Source organism: Rhinoraja longicauda, chromosome 28, assembly GCF_053455715.1.
Source record: "Rhinoraja longicauda isolate Sanriku21f chromosome 28, sRhiLon1.1, whole genome shotgun sequence".
In the NCBI taxonomy this organism is placed as follows: domain Eukaryota; kingdom Metazoa; phylum Chordata; class Chondrichthyes; order Rajiformes; family Arhynchobatidae; genus Rhinoraja; species Rhinoraja longicauda.
In genome coordinates this window covers 4,456,056-4,479,588 of record NC_135980.1, presented here as the reverse complement: position 1 = coordinate 4,479,588, position 23,533 = coordinate 4,456,056, and the positions used below count along the sequence as shown (strand labels likewise).

Here is a 23,533-nt window from a genome sequence, read left to right as displayed (position 1 = left end):
CAGATACGATACGATAATATTTTAGTGTCAGATCAAGTCTAAAAATTTTCTTGCATCTCAGCAGCTCCACTTGCAACATCAACAAAGACAAAGAATGTAAGACAAGAAACGAGGATACATATATTCACCATAACATTACAATCACAAATGACGACACATTCAAGACCCTTCAACATACATTTGATCTGGGATTAAGTTCTATGTTTAGTTTCAGGATTGACTGGTGCACACGACATGTAAATAACAACCATGGCAAACCCAGGCTTCTTCATTGTTTCTTCTTGACTTATTAACCATCATGCTGTAAGATGGCTGCACGCACATAACTGTAACCAAATTGATCTGAATGTCGATATTCAATTAATTAAAAATTATTACAATCTTCAGCTCCTCGGAAAGTGAAGTGCAAGGGCATAAATACCGCCTTATCACAGCGATTAAATACAAGTTAGTTTGGAGATGCATTTCAATGAATCAATGCTTTTGAACAGTTTTCAAAGACCTTCACTCATTAAACAATATACTGTCCCACAGAGGTGTATCAGATCCCTGCAATATTTACCAAATCTTTTGCATTTAAAGACACATCATCCCACCAGGGGGAGACAAACTCATAGTCACAGTTTAAGATCCTGCTGTACATGTACTGATCACCACGGGCATCAAAGAACGGTTCAAAACCACAGAGCCTGGGAAAGGAAGCAAAAGATAGCCGGCAGTCAGTACTCTGATACAAAGTGAAATCAAAAGGCAAATGCAGAAGGATCTGCTAAACAGGATTTTTCTAAATTGTGGCACAGTATACATGTAGAAAATTAATTTAAATATACTATAAATATACTATAATTGATTCCATATAAATGAAATGGATCACAGTTTTCCGACCAGTCTTGCTGTTTCCGACTACATTTTATCTCTGTTTGCTTTGTTGTTACCTTCTCCCAACTAACAATGATCTGTTCTACATTTTACATTTAGATTTAGAGATACAGCGCGGAAACAGGCCCTTCGGCCCACTGAGTCCGCGCCGCCCAGCGATCCCCGCACATTAACACTATCCTACACACACTAGGGACAATTTTTAGATATTATCCAGTCAATTATCCTACATACCTGTATGTCTTTGGAGTGTGGGAGGAAACCGAAGAGCTCGGAGAAAACCCACGCAGGTTACGGGGAGAACGTACAAACTCCATACAGATAGCGCCCGTAGTCAGGATCGAACCTGAGTCTCCGGCGCTGCTTTCGCTGTAAGGCAGTAACTCTACCGCTGCGCCACAGTGCCGCCCAAATTTTCCTTGGTCTCCATTCCCTTTGTCCTGTTTTCACACCTTACACTTCCATATCCATGTATCTCCCTCTCCCCTGACATCAGTCTGAAAAATGGGTCTCGACCTGAAACGTCACCCATTCCTTCTCTCCAAAGATGCTGCCTGACCCGTTGAGTTACTCCAGCACTTTGTGTCTATCTTTGGTTTAAACCAGCATCTGCAGTTCCTTCATACACATAACTTCTCCAGTATTGACTGGCACACACTCAGTGCAAAACGCAGCAGGATTTGGAAGGTGTATCCGAGAGTGTTTCCTGAAAAGGTATGCGGATAGTCCAACTCGAGGAGAGACTATACTGGTGCTGGGAAACGGGTCTGGCCATGTGACTGGTGTTTCAGTGAAAGAATACTTCAGGAATCCAATACTCTTGCCTATCTTGTTTGGATTCATGTCCTATAGTTTACATCTCCTATGGACAGATCAGCTGAGATTAACGAGATTTTGCAATCCTTTGTCATCCAGGACCACTGGGCTATTTAATCATTCTTCACCTTGTTACAACCATTGTGCTCTAAATCCCTGCCTCTTCCCTGCAACCTGAGGCACGTTTTTCAATTTCCAACTTTTCCTCGTGCTAATAAAAATCCAACGTGAAATGTTTCTCTCTCCACATTTGCTACCTGACCTGCTGAAAATTTCCAGCATTTCCATTCCTTGATGAAGGCATGGACATGATGTTAACATATAGAAACAAAGAACTGGAGATGATGGTTAATATCCAAAGGGGCACAAAGTGCTGGAGTAACTCAGCAGGTCAGACAGCATTTCTGGAGAACATGGAGAGGTGATGTTTCTCATCGAGATCCTTCTTCGCACATCAGACTCCAGCACTTTGTGTCCTTTTGATGTTAACCTTGTAGGCTACCTCTGTTAGAACTCTTCTCGCTTAACTTTTCCTGGATATAACAAAATGGCAGAATAAAAGTAGATAAGGTGCAGGAAGTGCGTGATATTCTGTCCATTAATTTTAACAGCAGATCTGCTGAGATGAAATGCTCGACCAACAGTAACGTTGAACACTTTCTACGAGACACCTCCATCACAGTGTGCCGTACTTTCAGTAATATTACAGTGATCAGCAGTGCAACCCGCTGCATCAGCGAGCCTTATTGTGGCTCCTTGAAATGATGGTGGAGATGTGCTCTTTGTGAGCAGATGTGGGAGTACCACTGCAGCATTGTGCCATTTGCTGCCTGGATTCGACTGGATTCGGAGTATTGGGAGCAGTTTTGGGCCCCGTATCTGAGGAAGGATGTGTTGACGTTGGAGTGGGTCCAAAGGCGGGTTACGAGAGAATGATCCCAGGAATGATTGGGTAACATACGATGAGCGTTTGACAGCACTGGGCCTGTACTCGCGGGAGTTTAGTAGCATGAGGGACGGACCTCATTGAAACTTAACGAACAGTGAAAGGCCTGGATAAAGTATATGTGGAGAGGATGTTTCCACTAGTGGGAGAGCCTAGGACCAGAGGCCACAGCCTCAGAATAAAAGGGACGTACCTTTAGAAAGGAGATGAGGAGGAATTTCTTTAGTCAGAGGGTGGTGAATCTGTGGATTTCATTGCCACAGAAGGCTATGGATATTTTTAAGGTGGAGATTGATAGATTCTTGATTACTACGGGTGTCAGGGGTTGTGGGGAGAAGGCAGGAGAATTGAGTTGAGAGGGAAAGATAGACCAGTCATGATTGAATGGCGGAGTAGACTCGATGGGGCGATTGACCTAATTCTGCTCCTATAACTTATGAACATAAACTCTGCCACACTGACTTGACACATTCAATGACATTTGCGGGTAGCTGTACTGTAGCCTGGAACGTGACGCTGGGTGAGCAATGACCTTTTGGAATGTTAATTGAACTTACGAATTCACCATTCACATTGGTGATTACCTCGTCCAGCACCAGATCCACTTCAGCATGGACAGTGAAGAAAGTGGTGCTGGGTTGCTTCTTGCAGCTACTGATAACGGTTAGGGCAAAGGAGACTGACTCTTGAGACTCTGTCCTCTTTGTGATGATAGAATGGATTCATAGTTATACAGTCTGGAAAGAGGCCCTTCAGCCCATCTTGTATTTGCCCATCAGATGCCTAGCCATACCCACCCTTTTTGCCTGCATTTGGCCCCGATTCCTCTCAAACTCTTCCTATCCATCTACTTGCCCAAATGTCCTTTAAATATTGCTTAAGAATGTCACGGTGAGCCGCTGCCTCACAGCGCCAGAGACCCGGGGTCGATCCTGACCTCGGCTGCTGTCTGTGTGGAGTTTGCACGTTCTCCTTGTGACCGCATGGGTTTTCTCCGGTTGCTCCGGTTTCCTCCCACATCCCAAAGACGTGCGGGTTTGTAGGTTAATTGGCCCTCTGTAAATGACCCCAGGATTTTTCAGGAGCGGAGGCGGAAATTGGGATAACAGAATTTGTATGAGCAGGTGATCGATGGTAGGCGTGGACCCGGTGGGCCGAAGGTCCTGTTTCCATGCTGTATCTTTCACTTAATTAATTGCAGTTATACTTGTCACTTCGCCCTCCTCGAACAACTTATTCCATATAAGCACCATTCTCTGTGTGAAACATCTACCCCTCAACTCCCCTATAAATATTTCCCCTCTCACCTTAAATCTGTGCCCTTTATGTTTGGACTCCCCTACCCTCTGACTCTCCGTGACTTATGACTTCTCATGATTTTTGAAGCTGGTAGAGCTGCTACTTCACAGTGCCAGAGACCTGGGTTCAATCCTGAATTCTGTGTGGAGCTTGCATGTTCTCCCTGCGACCGCGTAGGGTTGCTCCAGTTTCCAGTCTTCTCGGGTCTCTGGTGCTGTTAGGCAGCAGCTCTACTGCTGCTGCGCCACTGTGCCACCCCGTTGTTGTTGTTTGCGACCAACAAACTTCTAATTTAGCTGTCATTTAGCTCGAATTCAAAACAGTGCTTGAATTAATTCTGCATTTTCCAAAGGATGCTTTTAAATAAAGAAGTTTTATTTTCTCATTTGCTAAGACGGTCTTTATCCGCAGGGTTTCACTGTTATGCAAGTATTTCCTCAGCTTCAGATGAATTCAGCTGACTGTATAATAACATCAGCAGGTCAAATTAGTAACAGTGTGAACCCAGGGCCTAAGGCCTGGCAGCTTTAGGTTTCTCCTGCTTTGACATCCACAGTTTGCACAAAACATATTGACAATTGGTGGCTTCAGCCCAAATTCCTAGCAACAGGGTTATCATGGTGCATATGTCTCTGTACTTACAAGATGTAGGTAATGACTCCAACAGACCACATGTCTACCTCGGGTCCATAGGTACAGCCTCGCAGAATCTCAGGTGCTGGAAACAAAAGGTGGGAATCAGTATCTTGTGGCTTTGTTCATACAGTTAGGTTTATGATCTCTTATGGTTCCTCCATTAGTTTAGCGATGGAGCATTGAAACAGACACTTCGGCTCACCGAGTCCACGCCGACCATTGGTCACCCGTTCACACTAGTTCTACGATATTCCACTTTCTCATCCACTCTCTGTACAATTTACCTGCAAACCTGCACATCCCACGATGTGGGAGTAAACCGGGACACCCGGAGGAAGCCCACATGGTCACAGAGTGAACGTGCAAACTCCACACAGACACCGGCACTGGAGATCAGGATTAAACCCTGGAGTCTGGCACTGTGAGGCAGCAGCTCTACCATCTGCACCACCCATTTGCAAACAAATCCACCAGTAGCATCATTTTGTTCCAGTTTATTTAATTATTTGTATGAATTCCTCAGCAGGTATGCTGGGATTTGAACTTGAGCTTCTTAGCTTTTGTCCTTGATCTTCCAATTGGTGTTCCATTGATGCCACTAATGTACAAAATTTTAATATTGAATTAAAATTCAATATTCTCTAAAATATTCTGTCATTTGTGGGGTTTTTTTAAACTGCAAAAACTTAGCATTATCTGATGGATCCAAGTCTTTCACAAGTCTGCACAAAAAGGGGGCAAGGTAGAATAGTGGGAACTGGAGGTTGGTAAGATTTTAGAGTCCATTAATTATGAAGGATGAGGTCACGGAGCACTTAGAAGTTCACAATAAAATAGGCCGAAGTCAGCATGGCTTTGTGAAGGGGAGGACTTGCCTGACAAATTTGCTGGAATTCTTTGAAGAAGTAAATAGCAGGACAGACAAAGGAGATTCAGCAGATGTTGTTTACTTAGATTTTCAGCAAACCTTTGACAAGGTGCCACACATTAGGCTGCTTAGGAAGATGAGAGCCCACCGTATCAAAGGGCAGATACTAGCATGGATCGCAGATTGGCTGGACGGCAGAAGGCAATAAAGAGGGCTTTTTCTGGTTGGCTGCCAATGACTAGCGGAGTTCCGCAAGCTCGGTGCTGGGGCCGCTGCTCTTCACGTTGTATATTAATGATTTGGACGAGGGGATTGAAGGCTTTGTGGCAAAGTTTGCGGATGATACGAAAATGGATGGAGGGCAGGCAGTGTAGGGAAAGCAAGGACTCTGCAGAAGGACGGACAGGTTGGGAGAGTGGGCAGAGAGGTGGCAGATGGAATATAGTGTAGCAAAGAGTGGAGTCAAGCATTTTTCATAGTCGGAATAAAGGTACAAATGGGGTGAGAATCCAGAAATCGGAGGTGCAAAGGGACTTGGGAGTGCTGGTGCAGGATTCTCAAAAGGTTAATCTGCAAGTCGAATCGATAGTAAAGAAAGCAAACTCATTTATGTCAAGAGGGATTGGATACAAAAACAGGGATGTAATGTTGAGGCTCATAAGGTGCTGGTGAGGCTGTATTTGGAATATCGTGAGCAATTTTGGCACCATATTTGAGGAAGGATGTGCTGGCTCTGGAGAGGGTCCAGAGGAGGTTTACAAGAATGATCCCAGGAATGAGTAGGTTTAACTGATGGTGAGCATTTGCCGGCACTGGGCCTGTACTCGCTGGAGTTTAGAAGAATGAGGGGGGACCTCATTGAAACATACAGAATAGTGAAAGGCTTGGATAGAGTGGATGTGGAGAGGATGTTTCCACTAGTTTGAGAGTCTAGGACTAGAGGTCATAGCCTCACAATTAAAGGACGTTCTTTTAGGAAGGAAATGAGGAGACATTTCAGTCAGAGGGTGGTGAATCTGTGGAATTCTTTGCCACAGAAGGCTGTGGAGGCCAAGTCAGTGGATATTTTTAAAGCAGAGATAGATAGATTCTTGATTAGTACGGGTGTCAGGGGTTATGGGGAGAAGCACGGTGGCGCAGCGGTAGAGTTGCTGCCTTACAGCGAATGCAGCGCCGGAGACTCAGGTTCGATCCTGACTACGGGCGCCATCTGTACGGAGTTTGTACGTTCTCCCCGTGACCTGCGTGGGTTTTCTTCGAGATCTTCGGTTTCCTCCCACACTCCAAAGACGTACAGGTATGTAGGTTAATTGGCTGGGTAAAATGTAAAAATTGTCCCTAGTGTGTGTAGGATAGTGTTAGTTTGCGGGGATCGCTGGGCGGCGTGGACTCGGTGGGCCGAAGGGCCTGTTTCCGCGCTGTATCTCTAAATCTCTAAAAATCTAAAATCTAAAAGCAGGAGAATGGGGTTAGGAGGGAGAGATAGATCAGGCATGATTGAATGGTGGAGTAGACTTGATGGGCTGAATGGCCTAATCTACTCCTATTTCTCACATGACCTTTCACAGAATGTGAGTGTTGAAATAAATGCTAGCATTGAGTTTGCTTTCTTTACTATCGATTCGACTTGCAGATTAACCTTTTGAGAATCCTGCACCAGCATTTCCAAGTCCCTTTGCACCTCCGATTTCTGGATACAAAAACAGGGATGTAATGTCGAGGCTCATAAGGTGCTGGTAAGGCTGTATTTGGAATATCGTGAGCAATTTTGGCACCATATTTGAGGAAGGATGTGCTGCTTATTGTTGATCACTAATTGTCTTTAAAATGAGTGACTTGCTCAAAACTAGGTTCAAGAACAGCTTCCCAGCAACCATCAGGCGCTTGATCACTCCACAACACTTACCTCAGCAACTATGAACTTCTATGAACTGTTCATTTGGTTTCATCACGGACTTGTTTTTACACGATAATATCTGTCTGGTGTTGATATATTGATTTTTTAAATTATTAGATTTTATATATAACATATAACATATAACAACTACAGCATGGAAACAGGCCTGTCCGGCCCTACCAGTCCACGCCGACCATTCTCCCTGACCTAGTCTCATCTACCTGCACTCAGACCATAACCCTCCAATCCCCTCCTATCCATATACCTATCCAATTTACTCTTAAATAATAAAATCGAGCCAGCCTCCACCACTTCCACCGGAAGCCCATTCCATACAGCCACAACCCTCTGAGTAAAGAAGTTCCCCCTCATGTTACCCCTAAACCTTTGTCCCTCAATTCTGAAGCTATGTCCCCTTGTTGGAATCTTCCCCACTCTCAAAGGGAAAAGCCTACCCACGTCAACTCTGTCCGTCCCTCTCAAAATTTTAAAAACCTCTATCAAGTCCCCCCTCAACCTTCTACGCTCCAAAGAATAAAGACCCAACCTATTCAACCTCTCTCTGCAGCCTAAGTGCTGAAACCCAGGCAACATTCTAGTAAATCTCCTCTGTACCCTCTCCATTTTGTCGACATCCTTCCTATAATTTGGCGACCAGAACTGCACACCATACTTCAGATTTGGCCTCACCAATGCCCTGTACAATTTCAACATTACATCCCAACTTCTATACTCGATGCTCTGATTTATAAAGGCAAGCATACCAAACGCCTTCTTCACCACCCTATCCACATGAGATTCCACCTTCAGGGAACAATGCACAGTTATTCCCAGATCCCTCTGTTCCACTGCATTCCTCAATTCCCTACCATTTACCCTGTACGTCCTATTTTGATTTGTCCTACCAAAATGCAGCACCTCACACTTATCAGCATTAAACTCCATCTGCCATCTTTCAGCCCACCCTTCCAAAAGGCCCAAGTCTCTCTGTAGACTTTGAAAATCTACCTCACTATCAACTACTCCACCTATCTTAGTATCATCTGCATATTTACTAATCCAATTTGCCACACCATCATCCAGATCATTAATGTAAATGACAAACAACAGTGGACCCAACACAGATCCTTGGGGCACTCCACTAGACACTGGCCTCCAACCTGACATACAATTGTCAACCGTTACCCTCTGGTATCTCCCATTCAGCCATTGTTGAATCCATCTTGCAACCTCACTATTAATACCCAACGATTTAACCTTCTTAATCAACCTTCCATGTGGAACCTTGTCAAATGCCTTACTGAAGTCCATATAGACAACATCCACAGCCTTGCCCTTATCAATTTCCCTGGTAACCTCTTCAAAAAATTCAAGAAGATTAGTCAAACATGACCTTCCAGGCACAAATCCATGTTGACTGTTTCTAATCAGGCCTTGATTATCCAAATAATTATATATATTGTCCCTAAGTATCTTTTCCATTAATTTTCCCACCACAGACGTCAAACTAATAGGTCTATAATTGCTAGGTTTACTTTTAGAACCTTTTTAAACAAAGGCACAACATGCGCAATGCGCCAATCTTCCGGCACCATCCCTGTTTCTAATGACGTTTGAAATATTTCCGTCATAGCCCCTGCTATTTCTGCACTAACTTCCCTCAATGTCCTAGGGAATATCCTATCAGGACCTGGAGACTTATCCACTTTTATATTCTTCAAAAGTGTCCGTACCTCCTCTTCTTTAATCCTCCTAATTTCCATCACTACTCTACTTGTTTCGCTTACCTCACATAATTCAATATCCTTCTCCTCGGTAAATACCGAAGAAAAGAAATTGTTTAATATCTCCCCCATTTCTTCCGGCTCAGCACATAGCTGTCCACTCTGACTCTCTAATGGACCAATTTTATCCCTCACTATCCTTTTGCTATTGACATATCTGTAGAACCCCTTGGGGTTTACTTTTACATTACTTGCCAAAGCAGCCTCATATCTTTTTTTCGCTTTTCTAATTTCCTTCTTAAGATTCCTTTTACATTCTTTATATTCCTCAAGAACCTCATTTACTCCCTGCCGCTTATATTTATTGTATATCTCCCTCTTTTTCCGAACCAAGTGTCCAATTTCCCTGGAAAACCATGGCTCTTTCAAATTATTATTCTTTCCTTTCCACCGAACAGGGACATAAAGACTCTGTACTCTCAAAATTTCACCTTTAAATATCCTCCATTTCTCTATTATATCCTTTTCATAAAACAACAATTTCCATTTCACTCCTTTTAAATCCTTTCTCATCTCCTCAAAATTAGCCTTTCTCCAATCCAAAATCTCAACCCTTGGTCCAGATTTGACCTTCTCCATAATGATATTGAAACTAATGGCATTATGATCACTAGACCCAAAGTGCTCCTCAACACATACCTCCGTCACCTGACCCATCTCATTTCCTAACAGGAGGTCCAACACTGCCCCTTCTCTGGTAGGCACCTCTACGTATTGCTGCAAAAAACTATCCTGCACACATTTTACAAACTCCAAACCATCCAGCCCTTTAACAGAATGTGATTCCCAGTCTATATACGGAAAATTGAAATCACCCACAATCACCACTCTGTGCTTACTACTAATATCTGCTATCTCCTTACATATTTACTCTTCCAATTCTCGTTCCCTATTTGGCGGTCTATAATACACCCCTATAAGTGTTGCTAAACCTTTCTCATTTCTGAGTTCCACCCAAACAGCCTCCTTAATCGAGCCTTCTAGTCTGTCCTGCCAAAGCACTGCTGTGATATCCTCCCTGACAAGCAATGCAACACCCCCACCTCTTGCCCCTCCGATTCTATCACATCTGAAACAATGAAATCCTGGAATATTTCATTGCCAATCGCAACCCTCCTGCAACCATGTTTCACTGATCGCCACAACATCATACTTCCAGATGTCAATCCAGGCTCTAAGCTCATCCACCTTTCTTACAGTGCTCCTAGCATTAAAATATACACATTTAAGAGACCCATCATTTCTTATTCTCAGTTTATTTCTTTTCCCTTCTTTCTCTCCTACATATTGGGTCTGAGTGTTTCCCTTTTCTGCCTCCTGCCTCACACACTGCCTATTAGCTATCTGTGTTTGAGTCCCTCCCCCCAACCGTACTAGTTTAAAGTCTCCGCAGTTATTTTAGCAAATCTCCCCGCCAGGATATTGGTTCCCCTCGGGTTCAGATGCAACCCGTCCTTTTTGTACAGGTCATACTTCCCCCAGAAGAGGTCCCAATGATCCAGAAACTTGAAACCCTGCTCCCTGCACCAGTTCCTCAGCCACGTATTTATCCTCCACCTCACTCCATTCCTATTCTCACTATCGCGTGGCACAGGCAGTAAGCCTGAGATTATTACTTTGGAAGTCCTTTTTTTTAACTCTCTTCCTAGCCCCCTGAATTCTCCTTTCAGGACCTCTTCCCTTATCCTACCTATATTGTTGGTACCTATATGTACCACGACCTCTGGCTCCTCTCCCTCCCCTTTCAGGATATCCTGGACACGCTCAGACACATCCCGGACACTGGCACCAGGGAGGCAAACCACCATCCGGGTCTCCCGACTGCGTCCACAGAAACGCCTATCTGACCCCCTCACTATAGAGTCCCCTATTACTACTGCTCTCCTCTTCCTTTCCCTACCCTTCTGAGCAACAGGGCCGGACTCCTTGCCAGAGGCCCGGGCACCGTCGTTGCCCCCAGGTAGGCTGTCCCCCCCAACAGTACTTAAACAGGAGTACTTATTTCCAAGGGGTACAGCCACCGGGGTACTCCCTAGTCCCTACCTCTGTTCCTTGCCCCCCCTAACAGTGACCCACTTGTCTACCTCCCGTGGTCTAGGAGTGACCACCTCCCTGTAACTCCTATCTATAACCTCCTCACTCTCCCTGATCAGACGGAGGTCATCAATCTGCCGCTCCAGGTTCCTAATACGGTCCCTTAGGAGCCCCATCTCGTCACAGCTGTGTTATCTGTGTGTAATATGTTTACGGGCCTGTTAAGATGCTGCAAATAAGAATTTAACTATTCATTTGTTGGTACATATGACAATTAAACACTCTTGACTCATGGCTTGAGTTATTTCCAACTAAGAGTCAATGTGTTGTGTGGAATCTTTTCCAAAAAGGGTCTGAAGAAGGGGGGCGGGACAAAGAAAGGATAGAGGTGGAGACAGGAAGACAGTGGGAGAACTGGGAAGGGGAGGGGAAGAGAGGGACAGAGGAGCTATCTAAAGTTAGAGAAGTCAATGTTCATACCACAGGGCTGTAAGCTGCCCAAGCTAAATATGAGGTGCTGTTCCTCCAATTTCCGGTGGACCTCACTATGACACTGGAGGAGGCCCATGACAGAAAGGTCAGACTGGGAGAGGGAGGGGGAGTTGAAGTGCTCAGCCACCGGGAGATCAGGTTGGTTAAGGCGGACTGAGCGAAAGTGTTGAGCGAAACGATCGCCGAGCCTGCGTTTGGTCTCGCCGATGTAGAGAAGTTGACATCTTGAGCAGCGGATACAATAGATGAGGTTGGAGGAGGTGCAGGTGAACCTCTGCCTCACCTGGAAAGACTGTTTGGGTCCTTGGATGGAGTCGAGGGGAGAGTTAAAGGGACAGGTGTTGCATCTCCTGCGGTTGCTGGGGAAAGTGCCTGAGGAGGGGTGGTTTGGGTAGGAAGGAACGAGTGGACCAGGGAGTAATCCTTGCCATCTTCCTGTGTGTACCAGCTCACAACATAAACCAGGGATTGAACCTGACAATCTCCTGGTCCAAGCAATTCAGCCAACCATCATCGAAAGCTCTGGACTACAGGGGAGAGGCACATGGATCTGATCTTTCGTGTCTCGCACTTAAAGAAATGAAAGTTGCTCTCTTTCTCACTGACCTGATCATTGACTGTTACTTTATCAGGTGAAGCAGCCCAAAGTGTAATCTGATCAATACAACCGAAATGATTGGAAAATGGTTTCCCACCGTCTTCAGAAAGAAGGACAGCGAGAGATGGTAAATGTTTATTACATAAAACTATTCTCACCATCAATCCTCAAGAAAACAGAAATTCTCATAATCAAGAATATTCCCCCCCCTTAGTAGTGCCAAAGTGAGAGGCTATAATATGTGTTATGTTCACGTTTTGCCAGAAAACACCCTGATTTGGATGATTTATATGCATATTTCAACTTTAACATTAGGCAAAAGTTGAAGGAGATATAACAAGATAACTGCAGATGCTGGTACAAATCGAAGGTATTTATTCATAAAATGCTGGAGTAACTCAGCAGGTCAGGCAGCATCTCGGGAGAGAAGGAATGGGTGACGTTTCGGGTCGAGACCCTTCTTCAGACTGAAGGAGATATGTGGGGAAAGCTTTTTTTACACTGAGGCTGCTGGGTGCCAGGAACGTGCTGCCAGGGATGGTGGTGGCATTTATGAAGCTTTTAGATAGGCACATGGATATTCATGGAATAGGTAACGATGAACTGCTTTTGATAGGAACGGCCAAGTGTACGATCATTAGGTCAGCACAATGATATCGCTGGCAGTGTGGCGACCTCATCATTCCCATGATGCTGGGTTTAATTTTAGTTATTTAGTTTGGTTTAGAGAAACAGCTTGGAAATTGGCCCTTCGGCCCACCGAATCCACACGGACCAACGATCACCCGTTCACTTGTTCTATGTTATCCCAGTTCCACAGCCTATACATGAAGGGCATTTTTACAGAAGCCAATTCACCTGCAAACCTGCACGTCTTTGGAATGTGAGTGGAAACCGGAGCAACTGGAAAAAACCCACGCTGTCACATCACAGGGAGAATGTGCAAACACATAGTTTAGCTTAGTATCACGTGTACCGAGGTACAGTGAAAAGCTTTTTGTTATGTGCTATCCAATCAGCAGAGAGACTGCATGATTACAATCGAGCTGTCCACAGTGTACAGACATGGGATAAAAGGACTAAATTCTAGTCCAGTAAAGTCCGATTAAAGATAGTCCGAGGGGCTTCACTGAGGAAGACAGCTCTCTAGTTGTTGGTACGATACATGTATATGTTTGTGACTGGTATGTGACTGGTATGTCTGTTCATACAGACGGCCCCCAGAGTCAGGATTGAACTGGGTTTCTGGCGCTGTAAGGCAGCAACTCTACCGCTCCTTCACCGTGCCACCCTGTTCTGACCCCTGATGTTGGCTGTGCAGAGATCGTAGGCTGTCCCGGCGATGACACAGGTTTTCTCTGGGGTCCCTGCTTTCCTCCCATATCCTAAAGACATTCAGATCAATGGGCTAATCGATCATTGATTGTGGTACATGGGTCAAGGGGGGGGGGGAAGGTGGTGGGTTGGGGGAGGGGGGGGGGGAATTGATGAGAGCATGGAGTCAATAAAGTCAGCGAGACAGGATTACTGTAAACAAACAGGGTAGTCGTTGGTCAATGTGGACTTGAGTGGGACCAGGGCTCTTTCTATGACGATAAAACTGCATTCGTGAATTGAGTTCAAGTAGCAAATAACCCAGATTGCTCCACCATTCAGTACAATCATAGCTCATTCTCGATCTCAATACCAGACTCATGTCCTTTCCCCTCGCCGCCTGATGCCTTTTGTTTCACTCTGGAGAGAAGGAATGGGTGACGTTTCGGTTCGAGACTCTGCTCCACCACTACCCCTGGTTCCCCTGAACACTGCCCAGTCCATCACCTCCCCACTATCGAAGGGATTTACCGGAGTTGCTGGCTCAAAAAGGCAGCCAGCATCATCAGAGACCCACAGCACCCTGGCCACACACTCATCTCACTCCTGCCATCGGGAAGAAGGTACAGGAGCCTGAAAACTCTAACGTCCAGGTTCAGGAGCAGCTGCTTCCCTACAGCCATTAGGCTATTAAACACCACAACCTCAAATAAGTTCTGAACTACATAGACTGTTATTGCACCATTATTGTTTTTTTTTTGTGTGTACGCATGTGTGCGTGTGTGTGCGTATATGATATACTGTATATATGTGTATTTGTGAGTATGGGTATATATGTACACACACTGAACTTTTTTTGTTCCAGGCACCCATCACCCGATGTGTAAAAATACTTGCCCCGCAAATCTTTTAAACTTTGCCCCTTTCACTTCAAAGCTAAGCTTGCTACACCATTTATCTCCACACTTCTCCGTCTCTTATGTGATTTGACGTTGAAGTCACCCACTCCAATTTACACTTCCTTGGTCCTACCTCCTGCTGTTCATTTCACAAACTGATTGATTGGTTAAGGTGTTGCCTTTAGCTCACCTCCTGTGAACAAATACAAAAAAACAAACAAGGAGGTGGTGTTATTTTGTAAAATAATTAGATCTGCGCTGGAGCTAAAATTAAAAGCATGACATCTGTCATTGGGATAATGTCTTGAGTGCATCATTATTGAAGAAGGGGCTCGACATTTAGAAAACCACATTACAATCAAGGAGAGTGTCTGAAGAAGGGTCTCGACCCGAAACGTCACCCATTCCTTCTCTCCAGAGATGCTGCCTGGCCCGCTGAGTTACTCCACCATTTTGTGTCTATCTTCAGTTTCAACCAGCATCTGCAGTTCCTTTCTACACAAGGTTTTATCATGCCTGCCAAATTTATTGAAGTTCTCTGAGGATTTAACACATGGATGAAGGGGAACTTGTGTACTTTAGATTTAGCCATGAGAGACGGCGGAATGCTGCTGTCTAGAGGGGAAAAGGGGTGAACACTGCCCAGTCCATCACCTCCCCACCATCGAAGGGATTTTGCTGGGGTCGCTGCCTCAAAAAGGCAGCCGGCATCATCAGAGACCCACAGCACCCTGGCCACACTCTCATCTCACTCCTGCCATCAGGAAGAAGGTACAGGAGCCTGAAAACTCTAACATTCAGGTTCAGGAGCAGCTGCTTCCCTACAGCCATTAGGCTATTAAACACTACAACCTCAAATAAGCTCTGAACTACATAGACTGCTATTGTTATTACTGCACCATTATTGTTTATTTTTTGTGTGTACGCATGTGTGCGTGTGTGTGTATATATATGATATACTGTATATATGTGTATTTGTGAGTATGGGTATATATATACACACACTGAACTTTCTTTGTCTCTCTCGTTTATTATATTGTTTACAGTGCACTATGTTTACATATTCTGGTATGCTGCTGCAAGTAAGGATTTCAATGTTCTATCTGGGACCTATGGCAATGTGCAGCACTTTGGTCAACATGGGTTGTTTTTAAATGTGCTATACAAATAAAATTGACTTGACTTGACTTGACTTGACAATAAAACACTCTTGACTCTTGATCTGCATGCCCACAGAAATTATGTACAGAAAGTTAAAAAGCTGCTATGGCAAAAAATTGGAGAGATACCGTTGCAGAGAGTGTTGGAGTGGCAAAGTTAGTCAATCTTGCTACAAACTGAACCACACAGTGAAGTGACAAAGACACAAGAGTCTCCAGAGTGCTGGAGTCTTGAGATGGAGGAACTCAGCGGGTCAGGCAATACCAGAGGGACATTGGAAATCAGGTGCACAGTTTTGGTCCCCTTACTTAAACCAGAATAATCTTCCTTTGGGTGCAGTTTAGACCAGATTCCTGGGACGAAGGGGTTTTTTTCTAATGAGGAATAGGAGAATAAATTTGGCCAATATCCAACTGAATTTAGAAGAACGAAAGATGATCTTATAGAAACATGCACAGTTCTGAGCAAGCAGATGCTGAGTCAAGAGTGTTTAATTGTCATGTGCACTGACAATTGTGGGCGGAGACTTGATGTCAAGTATCCCAACAGGCTTTGGGTGTATGCTGCTAGCTGGAGAGAGACAGAGAAACGCTGGGACCAGGAGGACAAAGAAGCACTGTGAAAATGGTCACGTGATTGTCATGTGTAGTGCTTGAAATGTTCCCATCGACCACTAATGGGATGAGTCATGGTCATGGTGTGATGGTTATGGGAACGGATGGGAGAGGAGAAAGACGGCGAGGATTGGGTGGGAAGCAATGGGTGGGAAGCAATGGGTGGGAAGCAATGGGTGGGAAGCAATGACTGTTCGGGATTGAAAGGAAATAAACCTGATAAAAGTATGTAAAATTATGAGAGGCACAGGTAGGAAAGGTAGGAAAGACAATCAGAAATAGACACAAAATAGTGGAGTAATTCAGCGGATCAGGCATCATCCCTGGAGAACATGGTTCGGAATCAGAAACTTTTTCCAAGGAGATGTGTAGAGCAAGTTGCTTTACACTCAGAGCGGTGTGCGCCTAGAATGTACTGCCAGGGGCGGTGTTGGTGGCAGATTTGGTAGTAGTGTTCAAGAGGTTTTCAGATAGGCACATGCACATGCAGGGAATGGAAGGATATGCATCAGGTGCAGGCAGAAGATCTTGGCATCATTTTGGGCACAGGTAATGTGGGCCGATGGGCCTATTCCTGTAAACTTTGTTGAGGAAATCATTGAAACAACACCTTCAAAAAACTGGTGTATCACTGTCAATGGAGAGTTACTAAGAACGAGAGAGAACATAATGTGGCTCTACTGAGGGATATAGCTGTGCTTTGTAGGGATTGAATGCTAATGCGCAGCTTAAATCTTATTTTAATTCACCAAAAAATTCAAATTTTTGCAACACACTGACAAAAACCCCCCAAAACAAAGCCTGAACTGAACTTAAAATAAACCTAAAAAATGTAAGCCTTAATTATGCATGTTACATTTTTCTGAAATGAACAGCACAGAATAAATGTGTCCCCATCTGCTGGCTTTGGAACCTGAGATAAATGCAAGGGGAGAGAGCTAGAGACAGTGAAAACTCACAAGATCATAAATGATAGGAGTAGAATTAGGCCATTCGGCCCATCAAGTCTACTCCGCCATTCAATCATGACTGATCTATCTCTCCTTCTTAACCCCATTCTCCTGCCTTCTCCCCATAACCTCTGACACCCGTACTAATCAAGAATCGATCTATCTCTGCCTTAAAAATATCCACAGTCTTGGCCTCCACAGCCTTCTGTGGCAAAGAATTCCACAGATTCACCACCCTCTGACTAAAGAAATTTCTCCTCATCCCCTTCCTAAAAGAACGTCCTTTAATTCTGAGGCTACGACCTCTAGTCCTAGACTCTCCCACTAGTGGAAACATCCTCTCCACATCCACTCTATCCAAGCCTATCACTATTCTGTACGTTTCAATGAGGTCCCTTCTCATTCTTCTAAACTCCAGCGAGTGCAGGCCCAGTGCCGACAAACGCTCGTCATAGGTTAACCTACTCATTGGGATCATTCTTGTAAATCATGGATTATCAATCACCCCTCTTTGCTCCGGACCACCCGATTCCATCTTGGTTATAATGTTACAATTTTACCAAAACCAATTAACCTACAAACCTGCACGTCTTTGGAGCGTGGGAGGAAACTGGAGCACCTGGAGAAAGCCCATGTAGGTCACGGGGAGAACGTACAAACGTACAACCTCCGTACAGGCAGCACTTCGCACAGACAGCACCCTTTCCCTGTTACAATGACTGTTGACTGTGACAGGAAAAAGATTAGAACGAAGGCAGCAAATCTGACACTTCTCAAAGATAAAAAAACAGGCTGTTTAACACACCTTCCATATGTGCCTGTGTCACACGTCTCTCAATGCGCCCAGTAAGATACACATGAACTCCGAAAAATAAAAGGCCTGGATAGCGTGGATGAGGATGTTTCCAGCAGTGGGAGAGTCTAGAACCAGAGGGCACAGTCTCGGCGTGAAAGAAATACATTTCTTGAGCCGTAGGGTGGTGGTCTGCCCTAATAAACAGGGCTTAGATTAGAAGACATTTTCCCCCTTTGGGAGCAGATGGATTCGACGGTTAAACTCCTTGAGTATCTTTGCATCCAGATGTCATGTCTTTTGTTTGATATTGAAATGACTCTTATTCCACTCACCACAATAGCCTGGAGTGCCGCATACTGTCTTCATGGTAACCTGTTCGTTCACAATTTTGGACAGACCAAAGTCAGCTAAAAATAAAAAGAAAGATGAATGAAACTGAAGCAAGTGGAGTCAAGGAATCTATGCACACGGAAACAGGACATTCGGCCCACCATGCCCCTGCTCACCACTGAGTACCCATCTGCACCGATTCATTTGTCTGCACTTGGACTGTATGTGTATGAAGTGCTTGTGGTGCTAGACTATACCATTTTAAATGTAGTGAGGGACTCTGTCTCACTGCACCCTCAGACAAGCCAGGTCAACCACCCTTTAGGTGAAAAGAATTCTTCCTTTTTTAAATTTAAATTTTTTTTTAATCTAAATTTAAAATATTTATTCAAATATTAAAATAATATATACAATACATTAAAACCAAAACAGAACCCACCACCAGAATACTATGCAAACAAATATACCAATTGAAACTATTATACAATTATATTACAATCCCCATCCAGGATGCATCCAATCCCCCGTCCTGGAAATCCCCCAGCGTGCCCTTGGACAGCGCGTAGCCCCTCTCCAACACTACATGGGCGCGGACGTAACCCCGGAAAAGGGGTAGGCAGCTGGCTCGGGCTGAGCCCTCTTCTGCCTGGCGCCGTGAGTAGCGGATGGCCAGCTTGGCCAGGCCCAGGAGCAACCCAACCAGGACATCTTCGGCCCAAAGAATTCTTCCTAGGTGGCGCAGCGGTTGAGTTGCTGTCTCACAGCGCCAGAGACCCGGGGTTCTGTCTGCCTGGAGTTTGTCTGTTCTCCCCGTGACCCGCATAGGTTTTCTCCAGGTGCTCCGGTTTCCTCCCACGCTCCAAAGACGTGCAGGTTTGTAGGTTAATTGGCTTTGGTAAAATTGTAAATTGTCCCTAGTGAGTGTTGGACAGTGTTAGTATGCGGGGATCGCTGGTCGGCGTGGACACAGTGGGCCAATGGGCCTGTTTCCACGCTGTATGTCTAAACTAAACCAAACTAAACTAAACTCAGGTCCTGGATTCCATGGGTTTTAACTTATTGGACTAGTCTTCCATGTGGGATCTTGTGAAGACCTTACTGAAGTCCACACGGACTTCATCAACTGCACTGTCCTCATCAATATACTTTGACACCTCTTTAAAAAATTCAAACAGGATCTCTCCCCGAACAAGGCCACTAAATACTTTGGTTAACCAGTCGCTCCGAGTGTTGGCTAATCCTCCCCTGAGATTTGTTTCCCATAAAAAGCTGGGGTAACTCAGCAGGTCAGACAGAATCTCTGGAGAAAACGAATAAGTGGCGTTTTGGGTCAGAACACTTCTCCAGATTGAAAGTAGCGGTGGGGGGTGGGGGTGGGGGAGGGTTACAAAAACTGGAAGCGAGGATAGGCCAAGACAAATCAGGCCGGCAACAGATGACCTCGAGAAAAGCTTTTCATTGTAGCTCGGTACACGTGACAATAAACCAAACAACTGAAAGATGGATGGAGCCCATTATGGCCCATTGTTGGCTGGGAAAGGTGTGACAACAAGAGGGATACAAGGCCGTCAACAGTGGAACTGGTCGGGCGGCTAGGGTGGGAGAGAGGGGTGGTGGGTAGGGGGATGGCAGTGGAGGGAATACAGAAGCTACTTGTTTCCGTTAACTTCTCTACCACTGACATATCTCTACCAGTTTTAGCACTGGTATGGTTACTTATATTAATTTACCGTATTATTGATTATTATTTATTTATCTTTGCATTATTGTGTTTATGGGCTCCTTGAGCCTGAAGCAAGTGGGAATTTCATTGTTCTGTTGCCGGTAATATATGATAATTAAACACTCTTGACCCGTGACAAGTAAATGGCAAGCTGTAAGTCTGAAAGGAAGAAAGTGCCCAGCATTGAGGGTCAAGAGATCCAAGGGCATTTAGCATCTGCTCTCAGCCTTACTCCAGGGTGCAGCAGGGCTGCCAACACTGTGGAAAATGTTAGCTCGGATAAGTGTAATTCATCTTAATTTATTTTAATATGTTCAATTATTTGTCAATGCTTCAATGTTTTCATTTAGATTCATTTTGATTTTTATATAGAGTGGTGCAGCATAGAAACAGGCCCTTCGGCCCAACATGCCCATGCTGGCCATGATGCCCAATCCTTTCTGTGTGGAGTTCGCACGTTCTCCCTGAGACCGCCTGGGTTGCCTTCGGGTGCCCCATTTTCATCCCACATCTCAAAGAAGTGCAGGTTTGTAGGTTGTGCAGGAAGGAACAGCAGCTGCTGGTTTAAACCGAAGATAGACACAAAAAGCTGGAGTAACTCAGCGGGGACTGAAGAAGGGTCTTGATCCGAAACGTCACCCATTCCTTCTCTCCAGAGATGCTGCCTGTCATGCTGAGTTACTCCAGCTATCTGTGTCTATCTTCGGGTTTGTAGGTTAATTGGCCCCTGTAAAAATCGCCCCTAGTGTGCGGGGAGTGGATTAGAAAATGGGGTAACAGAGAACTAATGTGAACTGGCAATCGATGGTCAGCATGGACTCGGGTGGTTTGAAGGGCCTGTTTCCTTGCTGTGTCCCTGACCTAAACTGAACAGAAGTAACATGGGTGTTTTTTTAAAGAAAACCTTCAATGAGGTGACAGAGTAGCTGACTTACATTATGAGAGTTTTCTTTAGGGAAACAAATTTCCCGTTGTCAGGGATTTTCTCGATTTTTATAATGATTTATAGCCGCAGAAATTCACAGAGTTGCATTAATACATCTAAAAACGTGAGGCAGGATTTCCCTACTGATTCAATCGGTGAAGATATTCAGCCACTGTAGAACAAAGTTATTAAAATATCAAAATATTAAGGAAACAGATCTGGTATTTGCTTCATCCCTTTGCTCTTGGATGGGGAGCTCTCTCCTGTTTGCGAGCTGATTACTACTGACAGTAAGAACTTGGAAATCATATTAAATACTAATGGGACAACAGGCCTGGTTAGCACTTAGATGGGAGACTGTCTGGGAATACCAGGTGCTGTAGAGGGCAGATCTGGTCTCCCGGCTATAGGAAGGATGCCATTAAAATGGAAGGCGCAGGAGACGGGTGGCACGGTGAGGCAGCGCTAGAGTTGCTGCCTTACAGTGCCAGAGACCCGGGTTCGATCCTGACTAAGGGGGTTGTCTGTACCGAGCTTGTACGTTCTCGTGGGTCTTCTCTGGGTGCACTGGTTTCCTCCCACACTCCAAAGATGTACAGGTTTTGTAGGATAATTTGCGCAGTAAAATTGTAAATTGTCCCTTGTGTGTAGGATGGTGCTAGTGTGTGGGGATCGCAGGCCGGCACAGACTCCTTGGGATGAAAGGCCTGTTTCTGCTCTGTATCTCTGAACTAAATTAAACTAGAAAATACTTTCAGTCAGCTAGTACCGACGGGGAGGGAAACTGAGCTACATTTCGGGTCACTGAACTCCCAGAAAATTTGTGATTTGAAATGTCCTCTTTGCCGTCCAACAACATTGACGGCAAAAATGAATTTGTTGAGTTTGGTTTAGGTATACAGCAGGGAAACAGGCCCTTCGGCCCACAGAGTCCATGCCGACCATTAATCACTTGCTCACACCTGTCCCATGTTATCAACTCCCTACACATTAGGGGCAATTTACAGAGGGTCAGTTAACCCACACACCTGCACGTCTTTGGGATGTGGGAGGATGCCCACACGGTCACAGGTGGGAAATGCGCAAACTCCACACAGGATCAAACCCGGGTCTCTGGCGCTGTGAGGCAGCGGTTTAGATTTTAGATTTAGATTTAGATTTAGAGCCCATCGGGTCCGCGCCGCCCAGCGATCCCCACACATTAACACTATCCTACACACATTAGGAACAATTTTTACATTTATCCAGTCAATTAACCTACATACCTGTACGTCTTTGGAGTGTGGGAGGAAACCGAAGATCTCGGAGAAAACCCACGCAGGTCACGGGAAGAGCGTACAAACTCCGTACAGACGGCGCCCGTAGTCAGGATCGAACCTGAGTCTCAGGCGCTGCATTCGCTATAAGGCAGCAACTCTACTGCTGCGCCACTGTGCCGCCCATATAGTGCAATAACAACTAGATCACCTGAACTTCAGAAGCAAAGTGTACTTTAAATTAGGTTAAACGAAGGCTTACCTATTTTCAGTGGAGCTGCTGATGAAAGATCTGCATACAGTAAATTCTCTGGTTTGAGGTCTCGATGGACCACCCCGTTCTCATGCAAGTACTGAAAGGGATTTGAGAACGAAATTAGTATTTCACAACTAACACTTTAAAAAAATCCTGATTTTGTATCTGACAAGCCTTTCGAGGGAAGGAGAGCCTGGACTTTCAAGGCACTTTGTGGCACTTCACAAACAATGAAGTAGGTACTGTTACAACTTTTAAGAAACATTTAGACAGGTACATGGATAGGACAGGTTTAGGATATGGGCTCAACGCAGGTAGGTCTCACAGCCCACTCACGGCCCACTCACGGCCCACTCACGGCCCACTCACGGCCCACTCACGGCCCACTCACGGCCCACTCACGGCCCACTCACGGCCCACTCACGGTGAAGCCAATGTTCATTGGGTGACTGTTACCCCTTACACTCAGTTGAAACACAGCTCTGGCCCTGAGCAAATCACTTCCTTCCTGCTCCCCACACCACTGCAACCTACTTCAGCCTTGGACAGGTGCATGGATAGGAAAGGTTTAGAGGGATACTAGATCAAGTGGACCCGTTGGGCCCAAACCTCTTCTGCATTGGTGCAGCACCCTCTCCTCCCTCCTACCCCCCTTGCCCAGTCCCCCCTTCCCACCTCCCCTTCCCCCCTCCCCCTCCCCACCCCTCCTTCCTCCCCCTCGCCTCCCCCTCGCCTCCCCCTCCCATCCCCCCTCCCCCTCCCCTCCCCCATTCTCCTCCCCACTTCCCCTCCCCCCACTCTATCCTCCTCAACCCCTCCTATCCTCCCTCCCCTCCTCCTTCCACCACCCTCCCCCCCCTTCCCTAGGAGATAGATTTAAACTTTAAAATGTGAATAACTTTAAAAATATAACACCGATTTCAATGAAACTTCTTCCATTAGAACCAAACTAAAATTGTTGCGCTGTCGTGTACCGTTTTGGCTGTTGTTCAGGAACAAACAAACAAACAAACGAGAGTTTTAGTGTATAGATGGGGCAAATCTGGGCAAATGGGACTAG

General features: G+C 45.3%; 1 protein-coding gene across 1 annotated transcript in view; it reads right to left on the bottom strand.

The window, feature by feature from the left end:
- The window catches only part of LOC144607027 (calcium/calmodulin-dependent protein kinase type IV-like), a 149,382-nt gene that overhangs the window by 8,574 nt on the left and 117,275 nt on the right, over positions 1-23,533 (bottom strand). The window contains exons 7-10 of the mRNA XM_078423577.1: positions 22,480-22,570; positions 18,316-18,390; positions 4,583-4,658; positions 563-689 (exon numbers count right to left, since the gene is read on the bottom strand). Coding sequence (XP_078279703.1) covers positions 563-689; positions 4,583-4,658; positions 18,316-18,390; positions 22,480-22,570 — 369 coding nt within the window. The remainder of the gene's footprint in view (positions 1-562; positions 690-4,582; positions 4,659-18,315; positions 18,391-22,479; positions 22,571-23,533) is intronic.